Source organism: Ornithorhynchus anatinus, chromosome 3, assembly GCF_004115215.2.
Source record: "Ornithorhynchus anatinus isolate Pmale09 chromosome 3, mOrnAna1.pri.v4, whole genome shotgun sequence".
In the NCBI taxonomy this organism is placed as follows: domain Eukaryota; kingdom Metazoa; phylum Chordata; class Mammalia; order Monotremata; family Ornithorhynchidae; genus Ornithorhynchus; species Ornithorhynchus anatinus.
In genome coordinates, this window is record NC_041730.1 from 111,364,839 (window position 1) to 111,380,787 (window position 15,949).

Genomic DNA, 15,949 nt, shown 5'->3' on the forward strand with positions numbered 1-15,949 from the left:
TGGGCAAAGTAGCAGACAAGTAGAGGAGCCGGGATGAGAACCCAGGTCGTCCGACTCCCAGGCCCATACTCTTTCCATTAGACCATGATGATTCCAGCTAAGTGGGGAATGCCTCCTGGAGGAAGCGCTAATGCTGTTTCACCTTGCTTTTTCCCTCGTCCAGGAGACCTGAACTGCCCATTTTTAAAACCTTCCTGAAAACACACCTCCTCCAGGTGGCATTTCCCAAATGGCTGCACCTTCCCAGTCAAGCCAATTCAAGAGCAAATCTCACTAATCATGGCTCTGCCGCTCACCTGCAGCGTGACCTTCACTGGGCCTCAGCTTCCTCATCGTAAAATGGGGATCCAGTACCTTGCCTCCCTCCCACTTAGACTCTGAGCCCCATATGGGTGGGACAGGTTTTCTAGGGTGGAATATGTAAAATGGACTCATCTGCCTAAGACTGCTTCCTGGTCATCCCTTGCTTCTGGGAGACTTGTGTCTACTCAAGCACGTTATAGAATGAGGTGGGAAAAAGACTAAGAATCTTCTTATGACATTTTGCCCATTATAAGCAAAATAGTCCTTGTCTAGCTGTGGGTTGTTGGACTTCTAAATTATAGAAATTTGTCCTCCGGTGTGGAGGAAAATATCAGTGTGGACATTATAATAGAAAAAGACCCAGAGAATTAAATCGAAGAGTAAATGCACCTTGTAAATAAGGAAGTCCAGTGGGAGTTGAATTTGGGAGCTGCACCTCACTGAGCTAAGTCCCGGGACTGGGTATTTGTTCCAAAGCTCAGGTAAGGGCCTGCCTGGCCTGGTCACAAGAACATACATGTAAAATGTGGCATATGGGCTTGACTGTTCCTGGAGGCATGTGAAATCATTCTGTGCAAGTGTCATGACACGACACTGTTAGACTTTCAAGGAACCGTGCCTCCTAATTCTGGTCCGAGCCCAACTTCCTTCCATGGCTTATCCTGTTCAGAATTCTACCGTCTTGAAAATCTGCTTTATCGGTGCCTAAATTGTCAGGTGATGAAAACTCCTGACCATCCATTTTAAGCCCCTCACTTAGCTCTCTCCCTCCCACCTAGCCTCACTCCTTTCCCACTATAACCCAGCCCCCACACTTCACTTCTCTAACACTAACCTACTCACTGTACCATCTCTTCTATCTCACTGCTGACCCTTCTCTGCAATGGTTTCTTTGGCCTGGAATGCCCCCTCCCTTTCCGACAGACCACCACTCTCCCCACTCCTTGATTAATAATAATAATGGTATTTAAGCGCTTACTATGTGCCAGGCACTCTACTGAGCGCTGGGGTGGATGGATGCAAGCAACTCGGGTTGAACACAGTCTCAATCCCCATTTTACAGATGAGGTAACTGAGGCCGAGAGAAGTGGAGTGACTTGCCCAAGGTCACACAGTAAACAAGTGACGGAGCTGGGATTAGAACCCGTCCCAGGCCCTTGCTCTGTCCGCAACCTCTCATCTCCCCATCACCTTGTCATCTCATCTCATCACCTGTGCTCTTGGATCTCTACGGCAGGGACTGTCTCTATCTGTTGCCGACCTGTTCATCCCAAGTGCTTAGTACAGTGCTCTGCACATAGTAAGCGCTCAATAAATACTATTGAATGAATGAATGAATCTGTACCCCCTAAGCACTTTGATAATCACCCCACTCCCATCAGTGCTTAGTACAATGTCCAGCATTTAGTATAGTGTCTGGCACATAGAAAACACTTAACAAATACAATAATTATTATCATAGCACCTTTACTCTACTCTGGCCCATCCCTTATCCATAACTGATTTTAATTCTGTCTCCCCCACAAGATTGTAAACTCCTAGAGTACTATTGCACCATACTCTCCCAAGCACATAATGCAGTGTTGTGTACATAGTGAGCACTCAATACCATCGGTTGATAGCTTTAAATAATAATAAATAATATTGGTATTTGTTAAGCGCCTATTATGTGCAGAGCACTGTTCTAAGCGCTGGGGTAGATACAGGGACATCAGGTTGTCTCACATAAGGCTCACAGTCTTAATCCCCTTTTAAAGATGGGGTAACTGAGGCACAGAGAAGTTAAGTGACTTGCCTAAGGTCACACAGCTGACAGGTGGCAGAGCTGGGATATGAACCCATGACCTTTGACTCCCAAGCCCATGCTCTTTCCACTGAGCCACACTGCTAAAGTAGCCTAAAATTAAGATCAATATATTATTGCCATCAATCAATCATTTATTGAGCGCTTACTGTGTGCAGAGCACTGTACTAAATGCTTGGGAGAATGCAGTATAACAGAGTTGATGACACGTTCCCTGCCCACAGTGAGCTTACAGTCTAGGAGGACTGTAAATGTTTTGGTATATAAACACTCGATTTACGGATTTAAAATTCTCTCTGTGTATGTTGTATCTTAACAGGGCAACACAAATAGAATGAAAGAACTGAGTTCACAGTTGGCTGAGAGAGAAAATGACATTAAGAAGCCAAAAGAACTAATTTATCGAGAGAAATCTAATTCTAGAAAAGTAACAGCGTTGACAAAAGTAGAGCAGAATAATATGGAAAAGCTCTGTTGCCCTCAAAAGGTAACTTGATGTTTGGTGGGTTACCCTGCTTTCAGTTAGTCAAATTGCTATGAAATGGTTTTATGTCCTTCTCTGAACCTGCAATTATAATGTCAAATTATCCTTTGTGTGGGGGAAGCGGGGTGAAACGTTTAGCTAAGTTTTAATTTGGAATAGCTTTTACAATGCCACCAGATACAATCTGGTCATAGCTTTGAAAAGCAAGTGGTTTCAAATTCCGCCTCTCGGTGTGCCTATCTATAATATGCCTCTCTTCTCCGTAGATAATGCTAGCGCCATGTGGACCGGGCCTAACCTGATTATCTTGTACTTACCCCAGTGCTCTGCACATAGTAAGCGCTCAATAAATACTATTGAATGAATGGTACAGTGCTTGGCACATAATGCTTAACAAGTACCATTAAAAGAAAATATAATGCCCCTGACTGAGATTGCACCTCAGGGTGTGATTGTGGCCAGAAAGGTCATCTGAACTCACATTAAATTTGTAAAGCTAGTAGGGCACCCTTTTTAGTTCCTTGTCCGATTTTCACGAACAGAGGCGCAGTAGGGCCGGCGAGACTGACACACGACTGATTCTTCGGCTGCAACCCGGGGATAATCAATGGTGTTTTTTGAGTGCTTATTATATGCAGAGCATGGTACTAAGCGCTTGGGAGAGTACCACAGAACAGAATTAGTAGACACGTTCCGTGCCCATAATGAGCTTACTTTCTAGAGGGTAATATGGGGTGCCTGTTTATATGGGACTTTGGGTTAGGTTATTAATCAGTCAGCCAATAGTAATTAATGAGTGTGTTCTCTGTATAAAGGATTGCACTAAGCACCTGCGGGAAAGTACAATATGATGGAGTTGGCAGCTGTGACCCTGCCCACAGTTACCTCGTCTGTTAAAATAGGGATTAAGACTGTGAGCCCCACGTGGGACAACCTAATTGTATCTGCCCAGCGCTTAGAACAGTGCTTGGCACATAGTAAGCACTTAACAAATAATCTTGATTCTGTTTATCGTGATTAAGTTGTCTTGTTTTTGTCCGTCTGTCTCCCCCGATTAGACTGTAAGCCCGTCAATGGGCAGGGATTGTTTCTATCTGTTGCCGAACTGTACATTCCAAGCGCTTAGTACAGTGCTCTGCACCTAGTAAGTGCTCAGTAAATACTGTTGAATGAATGAATGAATGAATGAGATTACAATCCTTCCCCGGGGGCTGGCCCACCACTGCAGCCCTGAGCCTCACGGAGCCCCACGGGTGTTTTCATAATATACTATACCCTAACCATACTTTTTCTTCCATATTATTTTGTCCCCGAGAATCGTAAGAATTCATAAATAAGGGAGAGTGTTAACCTAACCAATCGAAAGGTAATCAGGAGACATCTGCTTGGGTAGCCCCTGTATAAAGATGCCAGAAAGAGCTCTGTAAGTAAAGGTTGGAATAAAATGGGGCTGTTCTGAGTGTTAAGACAGTACGTCCTGACTATTTGCTTTTGCGGAGGTATTTGTCACCATCCTCTTCCTTTTCATTTGAATTAAAATTAGTACCTATTAGTGGCAAGATGTAAAAGTTGAAATTCCCAGCAATGCAATTTGTCTCTGGGACTTGGATCCCAATGCTCTGGGCCTGGAGGCTCCTGATATCGGAGGCCATTTCACATCCCGGGTTTGGAGCAACGTGCTCCTGCTCGCACAGGCACCTCTTTCATCATAAATTACGCACTGCAGATAACCGGCAAAACCTAATTGATTCCAAGAGCCAAATTTTGGAACAGCGTCAGGGGGGAACCGGAAAAAATCAGGAAAAGGAAATCCTTGTAGTAGTGAGGTTCAGTTTTCAGCTACACGGTGTCCTGGGAGGGTTTGGCTTGGCTTTGGCAAGATGTTAAAAAGCCCGTTTGGGCAAGGTAATGTTCTTGTCCAATCTGGAAGTTAACCTGCACAACCTGAAAACTCAGCAAGTTGGGTATCTTCAACACACATTTCAGAGGACAAATGGTTTTAAATATTCTATACCTAGCATGATTTATTTATAGTAAGATGCATGTTTCCTATTCATATGTTATTTTTTGTATGCAAATTACTTGGATTGAATTGCATTTCCTTATTGATAAAACTCCGCTTTGTTATAATTGGTGGTGCTGGAGCCCTACTGATTTAAATTAAATTCTTAAAATAAGAATGAATGCTGAAGTAGAAATGACTGCAATCAGAGTAAAATGCTAAATATCGGCACATGTTTTCTGTTCATAGTCTGTGCCTGTAAACCTTCATTTAGAAATTCACTCAGTAGTTGAAATATATACGTGAACCTTCAAAGTTTTATTATTTTAATCTTTGACTTGAGGAAAAGCAGACCACGGATGACGATAAAGCCGGACAAACTATTCCTATTAGCTGCGACACAGTTGAAAACTCCACTAAATCACTACAGTGTCCAAGTAATTCATCTTCCCTGGATGAAACTGAGGTACGTAGAGCAATTACTTTATCGTGATGTAAATTATACTTGAAGGCAAAATGTAGTTGAGGCCTAGATGAAAGAAGCATCAGTGTGTTGAATCATGCCACGATGTGAATGATATGGGACCATGATATAGAGCCATTTAATAAGGAAATGACCAGCCTAAACGAAAATCGTCAAAACTCTCTCGTTCTAGACTTTTCCTTTTCTTCCCTTTGTTCTTTGTGTCTTTTTTGGATGGAGAAGAACAGTATCTCTGGCAAGGGTTGAGGATGGTGTTGAGTAAAAGACTCCAGGGAAATCAACATCATCATTAACTCATGATTAATTCAAAATTCATTAATTCGTGATAATCAACATTCGTTTAGACGGTGAGCCCATTATTGGGCAGGGATTGTCTCTATCCGTTGCCGAATTGTACATTCCAAGCACTTAGTATAGTGCTCTGCACATAGTAAGCGCTCAGTAAATACTACTGAATGAATTAATGGTATTTGAGCTCTTACTGTGTGCAGATCACTGCACCAAGCACTTGGGAGGGTACAATACAACTGAGTTGGTAGACACAGTCCCTCCCCACAGTGAGCTTACAGTCGAGAGGAGGAATCAGATATTAATATAAACAATAATTTATAAGATAATTGAGAGCCACGTAGTCAAATCAACTCCCTTCTGCTGTTGACTGTCCAACTTCAATGGCCTGTCTTGCTCCTAAGGGTGATATTGTTGTTTCCAAATATTCCCAGTGGGGGCAAGTCGCTCCCACAGCCTTTCGAACTTGACTCCCTGAGTTGCTCATCCCAGGTCGGTGCCAGGATCTGAGAGATGTTGAGTGATTCGCGTGAGTGTTCAGTAAAACAGTAACCAGTCAATCACTTAGTGGTATTTATTGAGTCCTTACTAGGTGCAGAGCACTGTATTGAAAGCTTCCTCTAGACCGTGAGCTTGCTGTGGGCAGGGAATGTGTCTACCAACTCTTTTATGTTGTGCTGTCCCAAGGGCTTAGTACCGTGACCTCCACATAGTAAGCACTCAATAAATACCATTGATTGATTGATTGTACTAAGTGCTTGGGAGAGCTGAGTAGAGTATATAGACACAATCCCTGCCCTCCAGGAGCATACAGTCTAGAGGGGGAGATGTGCATACCCATAATTTATTTTAATGTCTATCAGGGCTGGGAGGCTGCATGAGGGACGAATATCAAATGCTCAAAGGGTACAGCTCCAAGTGCGTAAGAGACACAAAAGGGAGGAGTTGGGGAGATGAGGGATTAGGTGGGGAACACCTCTTGGAGGAGGTGTGATTTTAATAGGACTTTAAAGGTGAGAAGAGCAAGGCCCCAGCACTCATCTGAGCAGGAGAAAAGGTAGTGGAGGGAAATTTATTTTCAATTTTCTTTCTCCTTTCTTTCTCTTGCCTTTCCCACTTCGACTCCTAATTTGGCGGCAGATTTTAGTTATGCAGAAGAGCACTGTCTGTGGTTTTACTTTGAGGAAACGAGTTCGTGATGCGTTCTGTCTTTTGGTAGTTTTTTTAATAACATCCTCCCCCCTGTCTCATTGGCCCGGTTAGAGCCTCACGTAGAGTCTGGTTGGGTAGCTGCCCAAAGGATGCAAGCTGTGGTATATCATCCCTGCTTATAGAGCAAAATTGTCTCTCTCCCTTGGTCCACATGTAGTTAATTTTTTGATGGTTTTCAAAAGATTGCCGATGCGACGGCAGATTCATGACATGAGCTTGAGGGCATAAGGAATGTAGTCCGGAAACATTAGAAATAGGATTCTTGCGCTGTAAATAAGATTTTAATATTTGTGTGTGTTTGTGTCTTTTTAACTCAAACCCTGAAACTACAGGCCAGTCCGGATGTAGTTCTTGAGTCTTCTGATGTGTCTACAGAAAATGGGAAAACTAGCCGGTTTCCAAAACCAGAATTAGAGATTCAGTTTACGCCTTTACAGCCTAATAGAATGGCAGTGAAGCACTCCAGTAGCACTCTGCCAGTAACGGTTAAGATCACCAGATCGAGGAAGAGGAAGAGTCACGAGATGGATGAGGTAAATCTGTACTTAACTGATGGCTTAAAAAAAACCCAAAAAAACCCCGAATTCAATCACCCTTTTTATAACTGTCTGATTTTTATTATATTGAACTTGATTGTTGCTGTAATCACATTTTTCAAACCAAAATGTCAGAAAATCCATGATTTAAAGTTTTTTTCCTGGTGGGGTTCTCATGGCCTTAATTTAGATAAATTCTGCCTTGAGCTCAGGAAAAATGGTCCTGACTATCAAGGTTTGAAAATACTTGAATATGTTACTAAGGTGGTGATGTGAAATTTCCAACCTCCAGAAAAGGTTAAATGCCCATTCCATTTTATGTAGTTCAAGCATTCACCTGCTTGGGAACAAGAGACTGGATCAAATGATTTCTTGGTCCTTTCTAGCTGTATGATTCTTTGTCTAAAAACAAAATCTGTCACTGTAATGCTTAGACCTTCATATAGATTTGAAATGGAAATAGAACTTTAGAAAGGCTATTATGGAAAACCGTCACTTATCTGAAACCAAATAAGTGTGCATAGCCAAACAAAATGGAGCTTGTTCCTGTCCAAAATCTCCATTATCCAAATTATCCCAGTAGTGTTTCTGGTAATTGGCTTTCTACTGAAATTCAATCCTTCCTTGAGATTGGAGTCGCACGTAGTCAAGTGACGTTGGAGTTGGTGGGCAGCCTTGATCAGTCGTAACTTGCTCTGACTGACATAAAACCGATGTCTTTCTAGGCATAAATTTCTGTTAAACAATTCCATAGTCTTGTGGCAAATTTAAAAAAGTCAAAGTTCTCACCGACTCCTTTCTCTCCCCTGTTTCCAAGCCCCTCTCCCTCCCCCCGTAATATAAAATTAAATTGTGGTACTTGTAAAACATTTGCTATGTGCCAAGCACTGTTCTAAACACTGGGGTAAATACAACCTAATCAGGTTGAATACAGTCCCTGTCCCACATGGAGCTCACATTCTTAAACGCCATTTTACAGGTGAGGTAACTGAGGCCCAGAGAAGCAAAGTAACTTGCGCAAGGTCACATGGCAGATGTGGTGGAGCTGGGATTAGAAACCAGGTCCTTCTGACTCCCAGGCCTGTGCTCTATCCACTAAGCCATGCTGCTTTTAATTGTACTCACCAAGTACCATGTCTTGAAGATGTTCAGTGGAGGGGATGGGCAGGACGTAAACCATCGGTGAGAGGAAGAGGGGTATTGTGTGCAGAGCACTATATTAAGTGCGGGGAAAGAATACTTTGGTGGAAATTAGACATGGACCCTGTTTCTCGAAGGGGCTCACGGGCTATTATGAAGTGGGGCGTGTTCTTCCTTCCCATTCCTGAAGAGGGGAATAAGAGATACTGGCTGTGTCGGAAGTCAGAGGGGATGCCAAGCAATTTTCTTGCTTCCTACTATAAACAAACCTTCTGGAAGGGCAGGAAAATGGCTGTTTTCATGGCTAGTCCACAGTCTTCTACAATTCATTTAGGGCTCTCAGTGGCTTTGTGTACCTTATCTGTAAATCCGATATTCTACTTGTTCAACTCCTCAGCAGTTCTTTTTTTTTTTTTTCCATTTCAAACACACTTGCAGATATCCTCTGACCTCCAAGTGTGCTCTGAAGTTGAGTATTCACTGAAGTATGACTCTGTCTTTAAAAGTTCCACAGTTAAAGCACAAGTGTGCTTTCAGTTTTATTATTAAATGATGAAACTGACTAAAATTGTCACTTAAGCACACCCCCCCCGCCCTTCCCACAAAAAACAAACCTCTTGAGCTGGATGCACATTTTAACAACCGGCTCTCTCTGCCATTCATTCGTTTTTCTCAGACTGCAAGTGCCTTTCAGTTCAGTTCATTTTGACCCCTGAACACAAGTCATAATTTCACCTGTTGGATTTCGCATGTCCTGGCTGAGGCCCTTGATCCCCATTCTTCAGTTCCCCTGGGCAGTCACATCCTCTTGCCGCTCACGATTCTCAAGAGCCACAGTTGTTCTGGCCTCGTGCGAGTAACCAGTGCTCCTCCAGTTGCTTACGTGGGAGACAGTGGAATCTCCCAACACTTTCAGAAGAAGTCGGGTCTCTCCAAGTGTCCCGCATAAGGGGTTGGACGGTAGACGATTCTGTGAGGGAGTATTGGAATGGTTGCTAGTCTCTGCTGCTTTTTCCGGCATTCCCAACCCCCCGCCATGGACCCAAGAAACCGATCGCATTTCCAGATGACCATGAGGTCTTTAAAAGTGGCTAAAACTAGGCAGTGGAAACTCTTCAGGCTGGAACTGTGGGGATGATTGAGGAAAGCAAAAGCCTAAGCAAGGTTGCCAGTCTCAGAGGAAAGCTACCACCTTGGTTCAAGAGGGAATGCAGCGGAGAGTCGAGCTTGTGAAGAACTCAGTAGTTGCAACAGTGACACCTAAGCAACCTCCGAGACCATCTTCTCTTTCTCATGGAGGCTTGTGACCCCGGCCACTGTATTACCAGTACAACCCAGTCTGCTGCAGCACAGTTGACTGGGGTAGATTAGCTGATGGCTTGGATTTTTTCCATTTGTTTTTTCTAACTAACTTTTCTGAAAGTAGTACTTTTCAACGGTCATTCCTTGTGAAATGTCTCTTCATAAGTCTACTTGATGTTAGTGATGCAGTAGTCACTAAAATTGGGGTCTTATTGTACTTCATCAGTTTTAACGGGAAATATCTTTTTCCTAGGAGAAAGAGATACATACCCTGTGAACCTAACTAGCATTGGAATTGTTTGTATTTTCAGGAATTTGTTAAAAGTGAAAATAAGAAGAATGCTGCTAGAACTAATTTGAACTCTCCTTTCTCCAAGTTCAGTTCTCCTGTCAAAAGGGAGCAAAAGGTTTGTGGGTAGTTTACTTCTGGTATGGTGGGGGTGGAGTGGTGCCTGGTTTTTTTTTTTGTTACTTTGACTCACCCAGGTCCACCAATAAAAGATAAAGCCCCAGCAAAGGTCCCTGGACCCCCCTGTACATGTTGAGTAAAATGGTTGGTGGATTCACTGATAGCAAGAACAGAATTCCAAACAAAAATTCCTCCCAAGTCCAATTAAAGAATAATGATAATAATTGTGGTGTTTAGGCACTTACTGTATGACAGGCACTGTATTAAACTATGGGGTACATATAAGATAATTGGATTGAACCTAATCTCTCTCCTCCACAGGGCTCACAGTCTTAATCCCCATTTTACAGATGAGGTAACTGAGGCCCAGAGAATTGAAGTGACATGCCCGAGGTCACGTAGCAAACAAGTGGCAGAGCCAGGATTAGAGTCCAGATCCTTCCGACTCCCAGACCTGTACTCTCTCCACTAGGCCACACCTCCCATTTGTGGATTTATCATCTAAGGGACAAAGCCAAGATCTCAGGCTTGATGTGAACTTAGTCACCCGCATGACTTGGGAAAGGGAAATCTATCTGGCCCAGCCCATAAGTGGGTCTTATCTTTCCCAAAAGGGCAGAATTCCCAGTTCGGCAAATCCCTGAAAGGCGTCAGAGGTTCCAACTGCTTGAAGAATTTGCGAACTTTCTTGTCCTAGGGCTGCTCTTTAGCCCTCAGAAATCGTGGGAGTTTCCTTTCAATAAAAAAAAAGTTTCTCACCATTTTAAAATAGGAAATGTGAGAGGGATGTATTCCTAAAGTAGAACAGTTAAAAATATTTATTGAGCGCTTACTTGGTGCAAAACCCTGAAGTAAGAGCTTTGGGAGACTACAGTAGGGTTAAGAGACTCGATCCCTGGCCTCAAGGAACTTAAAGTCTAGAAAGCTATAAAAACTTAGTTACCCCAGTGCACTGGCTTAGACCAAACGGACCGTATCAATCGTATTTCAGTCAATCAGTGGTATTTGAGCGCTTACCATGTGCAGAGCACTGTACGAAGGGCCTGAGAGAACACAGGCTAACAGAGTTGGTAGACACATTCCCTGCCCACAACGAACTTACGGTCTAGGGTCTATAGGATCATTCTGGGTAACCAAAATGTTCTGCTTTTGTTAAATGCCATGGCATTTACTTGTCCCTAGAGAATGAGGCGATTGCATTTCAAAGTAAAGATGTTGAAAAGAGTCCACGCAGTGTTTTGTTCTTGATCCACTTACTGGGTTTCGAAGTATGGAATCATGTGTTCTTGTTTTATCTGAGAGCATTTGTCCCGGCAATTACGGGGAACCCAGGAGGACCTGGGTTCTAATGCTGGCTCCGCTACTTGTCTGCTGTTTGACCTTGGGCAAGTCACTTCACTTATGTGTGCCTCAGTTACCTCATCTGTAAAAATGGAGATGAAGACTGTGAGCTCCTTGTGGGACAAGAGACTCTGTCTAACCTGATTAGCTTGTAGCTACCCCAGCGCTTACAACAGTGTCTCTATTTGTTGCTGAATTATACTTCCCAAGTGCTTAGTAAACACGATTGAATGAACAGTGCTTGACTCATAGCCCTTAACAAATATTAATATTATTATTATTAGTCCCAAGCTGGGAGGGGCTTGGCTCAGATTTCCAGCCACACAGGGCTCTACTACCTTGTGTTAATAGTAATGCACTTATTAAACGCTCGCTGTGTACAGAGCACTGAACTAAGCGCTGGGAGAGAATACACAGGTGGGCATATACTACAGTGCCACTTAGTCCCAACAGCATGGATCCCATACTTTTTACATGCCCATTCAGCACTTAGGCTTTTACGCTTATTGTGCTTTCTCTGATTTATTTTGAATACTTTGTTCTTTAGTAGTTTTATGTCCGTGTCCTCCATTTGCGTGTAATTTCGCTCCCTATGAGCAGGGACTGTGAGGCTTTCTTGTTTTGTACTGCCCAAATCCTTAGTGGTCTGATCTCCACCCGGCGCTAAGCACAGTCCTCCTCACACAGTAAGTGCCCAATAGATACTATTACTACAATACCATCAATGCATTCATTTTCATACCGAGCTTAAAATATCACAGTCCAGATCTCTTGGGCAAGTAGAGATATCCTGGAAAAAATCTAGATACGATAGATTTTTTTTAAAATATAACTTCAATTGTTGCTGTTAAATGTATCTAAATATTTTTTTTGCTAAGAAATATCTTCTGTCTGCTTATTAGAGTACCACTGCATTCTCATCTAAAAAGGGGCATTATTCACAGAAACAAACTACTCTCCGCACCGACTCAGCGTCCGTGAAAAAAGATGGAACACTACAAAAGCTTGGAGGTTTCTTGCATGGTTCTCCAAAATTTCACTCAAAGGGTATGCAGAGAACTAACGGATAATAAAATTGTTGTGGGAATTGGGAATTTTCTCCTAGATGGGGCACTCATCTCTTCTTTCTCTTGCACTTTTCCACGTATTTAGTGCAGTGCTCCATAAATAACATTTACAGCCTACGAATTCCCTCCTTTGGCTTTTGCTTACATTTCTCTCCAAATTACACCCTGGTCCTGGATTTTGACCTCTTCCCCTCTTGACCACCGCTACTGCCTACAGAAATGGAGCCTGTCTTTTGAGGTTAGGTTTACTCTAGCAATCAGTAGCCAGAGCAGAAAGAACTACAATACTCCTCTGTAATTAATTTAGAGTTATCAGGTTTAAGGAAGAATTTGAAACCAAAGGAAAAAGAACCTATTTTGGAATTGTTGCAGAAGTCCTCTACTCATTGTGACCTCTACTGTTTTTTGAGCATTTTGATGAAGCCAATTTTTCTCTCTAGCCAAGAAACTGATTGAAACAATAAGCTCTCCGAAGCCTACCGAAGTGGAACCGAGTAAAGAAAATAAATCCAGGACAAAGAGAGCCAAACGGAAGCTGTATTCCACAAATATTTCCTCTCCCGTAGATATTCCTGGTCAGGTGGTAAGTAATGCTTCAGTGTCTAGTTTTACAAATGCGGGAGTGTCGGTGTTCTTGAAGCAGTTCACGTTTTCATTCTTCCAATGCAAAAAAGACCCACTTTAAAGGTTGTGACTTGTGGTTCAGGTCTATTCATTTTATGGCTTTGAAATTAAAAAAACAAACAAACTACCGAACCTGGGCCCACTAGCCATGCCCCTCTTTATGTTAAAAGCATAATGGCGTTCAGTTGGTTCTTCACGTGCCCCAGGTCTTAGCAGGCGGGGAACATCTCCTCACAATCATGGCCCTCCTACCTTCCACCTAGCCCCCATCCTCTTCTGATCTCTTTCACCTTCCCCGTAACCCCCTCCTCAGTCAACTTGCCCTCCAGCCCCAGCTCGCCCGCCAGCCTGCCAATCATCCCATTTCCACCTCCGTCCTCCAGGCCCAGCACCACTGCCATGTTCCAAACCTAACTCCACTCCTGCCCTTGTATTAAAAAAGAGTGTTGGGTGGGTGTAGGGCGGGGAGGGGAAGTGGGGGAGAGGTGACTTCCAGAAATATGGTGTCCGGTGTGGGCTGGCAGAGGCTTGGTGCAAAAGCCCACTGTGGTGGCATGAGAGGAGGGTGTAGTGAACCCATACGCTTCTTTTCATTTGGGATCAACGATCGCATTCAGAGGCAAGCGTGGCTTAGTGGATAGAACATGGGCCTGGGAGTCAGAAGGATTCTAATCCCCCCTCTGCCACATGTCTGCTATGTGACCTTGGGCAAGTCACTTTACTTCTCCGGGCCTCAGTTACCTCATCTGTAAAATGGGCAGAAGAATGTGGACCCCCCACGTACCCAACCTGATTAACTTGTATCTACCCCAGCACTTAGAACTGTGCTCGACACAAAGCGAGTGCTTAACGAGTACCGTAATTGTTTTAATGAGAGAGATGCGCTCTAAGGCCGTGGAAATCCCGGAAAGATATTCCGGGGGGCCACTTGGGACAGTAGTAACGACGGCCTGGGCCACTCCCACGCGACAAGACCAGTTAGCAGGGCCAGGATAGGTTAGCAGGAGGTAGCCACCCTTCAGCCCGCATTCGAGCGGCCTTGGAGGCCAACTTGTGCAATTTTTTTATTTGTCAGTCTATCATTAAAAAAACAGATCAGTGCAGGGTTTGGTTTTTATACCAAGGAGAAAGGTCTCTGGAGGGCCAGGAAGGTTTATTAGAGGAGCGTGGCTAAATTCCAGAGCCCATGATCGCCAAGCAGATAACAAGATACTGGTGTCTCCCCAAGAAGGGGATGCTGACAAATGGAAAATGCAGCTCTTTTATCGAAGAGAAAGTTGTGGAGCGATAGAAAAATAATTTGGTATCTACTGTGGGATTCACTAAATTTCACGTGTAGAAATACTTTGAAGTTTCTTCCAATATAAAATACAAAAATGAACTAGAACCTGACCCTTGAAGAAGGCAGGAAACAGATGAAGCGATAGGAGTGGAATCTCTTGAAGAAGAGCATCGTGGTCAAGAGGAACCTCCAACTACGCCTAAATTAGCTGAGTGCCCAATTGGACATGGGATATTTTCCTTGGATTTACTATTCCCTAAAAGGCCTGCTGAAGCTAGCTGTCTTATCCTACCTTTTCTCCCTGGCTTCCTTCCACTGCACACTTGTTCCTTTAGACTATGAGCCGGGTGTGGGACAGGGACTGTGTCCAACCCGATTTGCTTGTATTCACCCCAGCACTTAGTATCGTGCCTGACACTTAGTAAGTGCTTAACAAATACCAGAATTATTATTATTATTAAATCTGTCCTCATTCCTAGCATGGAAATGCACTTCTGCACCCCTGGGAAACACAGTTTTTACTAAATATGTTCCCTGCCTTAAGTGTTGGCTCAATTTGAGGTACCATGTTTAGGTAATTTAGAGTCCCAGATTTATCATATTCAGCATTCACCTTGCCTCCCCTACTCTCTTGAAAGATGATGCCAGAGAAAGCTGAAGTGCAATGCAAGAAGCCCTTGCCAATTGTTCTCCAAGTCATTCTTGGTTCCCGTCCCCACGTCCGTTTGTGTGGAAGATATTTTAGAGACCAAGGTGCAGATTCAGACAGGGAACCCTAGAAATCATCGTACCTTTGAGTTTAGTACCCTAATATCTCCCCTGTAGGATGCGCAGGTCCGGAATTGCAGGGTTTAGCAAAATACGTCATTCATTTGTAGTGCAAATGGACTAAATTCTACAGTCCAGACCTATTCAAACCAAGATTAAGTCTAATAAGACATGAGGAAATTGGGGGAGATTGCTTTGTCATGTGTTTAGTAATCTGAGATAAGACATTTGTTATTCAGAACCTAAAAGTCGGTTTTTCCTCTGAAGGTTTTGTAAGTTAATTTCACATTATATGTGATTTCTATTTCAGATAATTTGGGATCAAAAGAACAAGGAAAGTGATCACCAGATCCTCAGACGACAACTCCGGCCCAGACTAGCCAAATGACTTTTATGTGGATAACTTTTTTAAATTCAATTCTTCGTGTGATTGATTGGGGCAGTTTTCTCTGCCTTTATCATTGCTAATTGTATATATCATAATTTTATCCTGCTTTAAATATCTTTGTAAAGGTGCCTTTTATATATGTGTGTATATATATATGCTGCAATTAAAGATGAATGTTTCAAGAATCCTTTTATTGTAATTTTTTGGTGTGTGTGTGCGCGCGTATGAGGTTCAATAAGGCACCACAGTGGGACATTTTAATTTTTTGCCCACCTCTTTTTGGAATTAACCTTATTTAAACACACCTATTAATTTAAACACACTTATTAATCACACCTTATTTAAACACTTGGCCCCTCCGTCCCTGACTGCCTGCTCAATCTCAATGGCTCTTTCCCTTCTGCTTTCAAACATGCCCACCTCTCACCTAACCTAAAAAACCCCTCCTTTGACCCCACAGCACCCTGCAGTTATCACCCCGTCTCCCTCCTATTATTTCTTGAATGATTGTTTAC

The 15,949-nt window shown here is 43.2% G+C and overlaps 1 protein-coding gene across 3 annotated transcripts in view; it reads left to right on the top strand.

Moving 5' to 3' along the window:
• The window catches only part of KIF20B (kinesin family member 20B), an 81,092-nt gene extending 65,473 nt beyond the window's left edge, over nucleotides 1–15,619 (top strand). For 2 of the 3 annotated variants that reach the window (XM_029060521.2, XM_029060522.2), the window contains exons 25-31: nucleotides 2,427–2,594; nucleotides 4,937–5,059; nucleotides 6,910–7,110; nucleotides 9,867–9,962; nucleotides 12,208–12,352; nucleotides 12,813–12,955; nucleotides 15,357–15,619. In XM_029060521.2, coding sequence (XP_028916354.1) covers nucleotides 2,427–2,594; nucleotides 4,937–5,059; nucleotides 6,910–7,110; nucleotides 9,867–9,962; nucleotides 12,208–12,352; nucleotides 12,813–12,955; nucleotides 15,357–15,434 — 954 coding nt within the window. In that variant the 3' untranslated portion in view covers nucleotides 15,435–15,619. The remainder of the gene's footprint in view (nucleotides 1–2,426; nucleotides 2,595–4,936; nucleotides 5,060–6,909; nucleotides 7,111–9,866; nucleotides 9,963–12,207; nucleotides 12,353–12,812; nucleotides 12,956–15,356) is intronic. The other variant, XM_029060523.2, reaches the window with a different exon arrangement.
• Nucleotides 15,620–15,949: the final 330 nt, after the last annotated feature.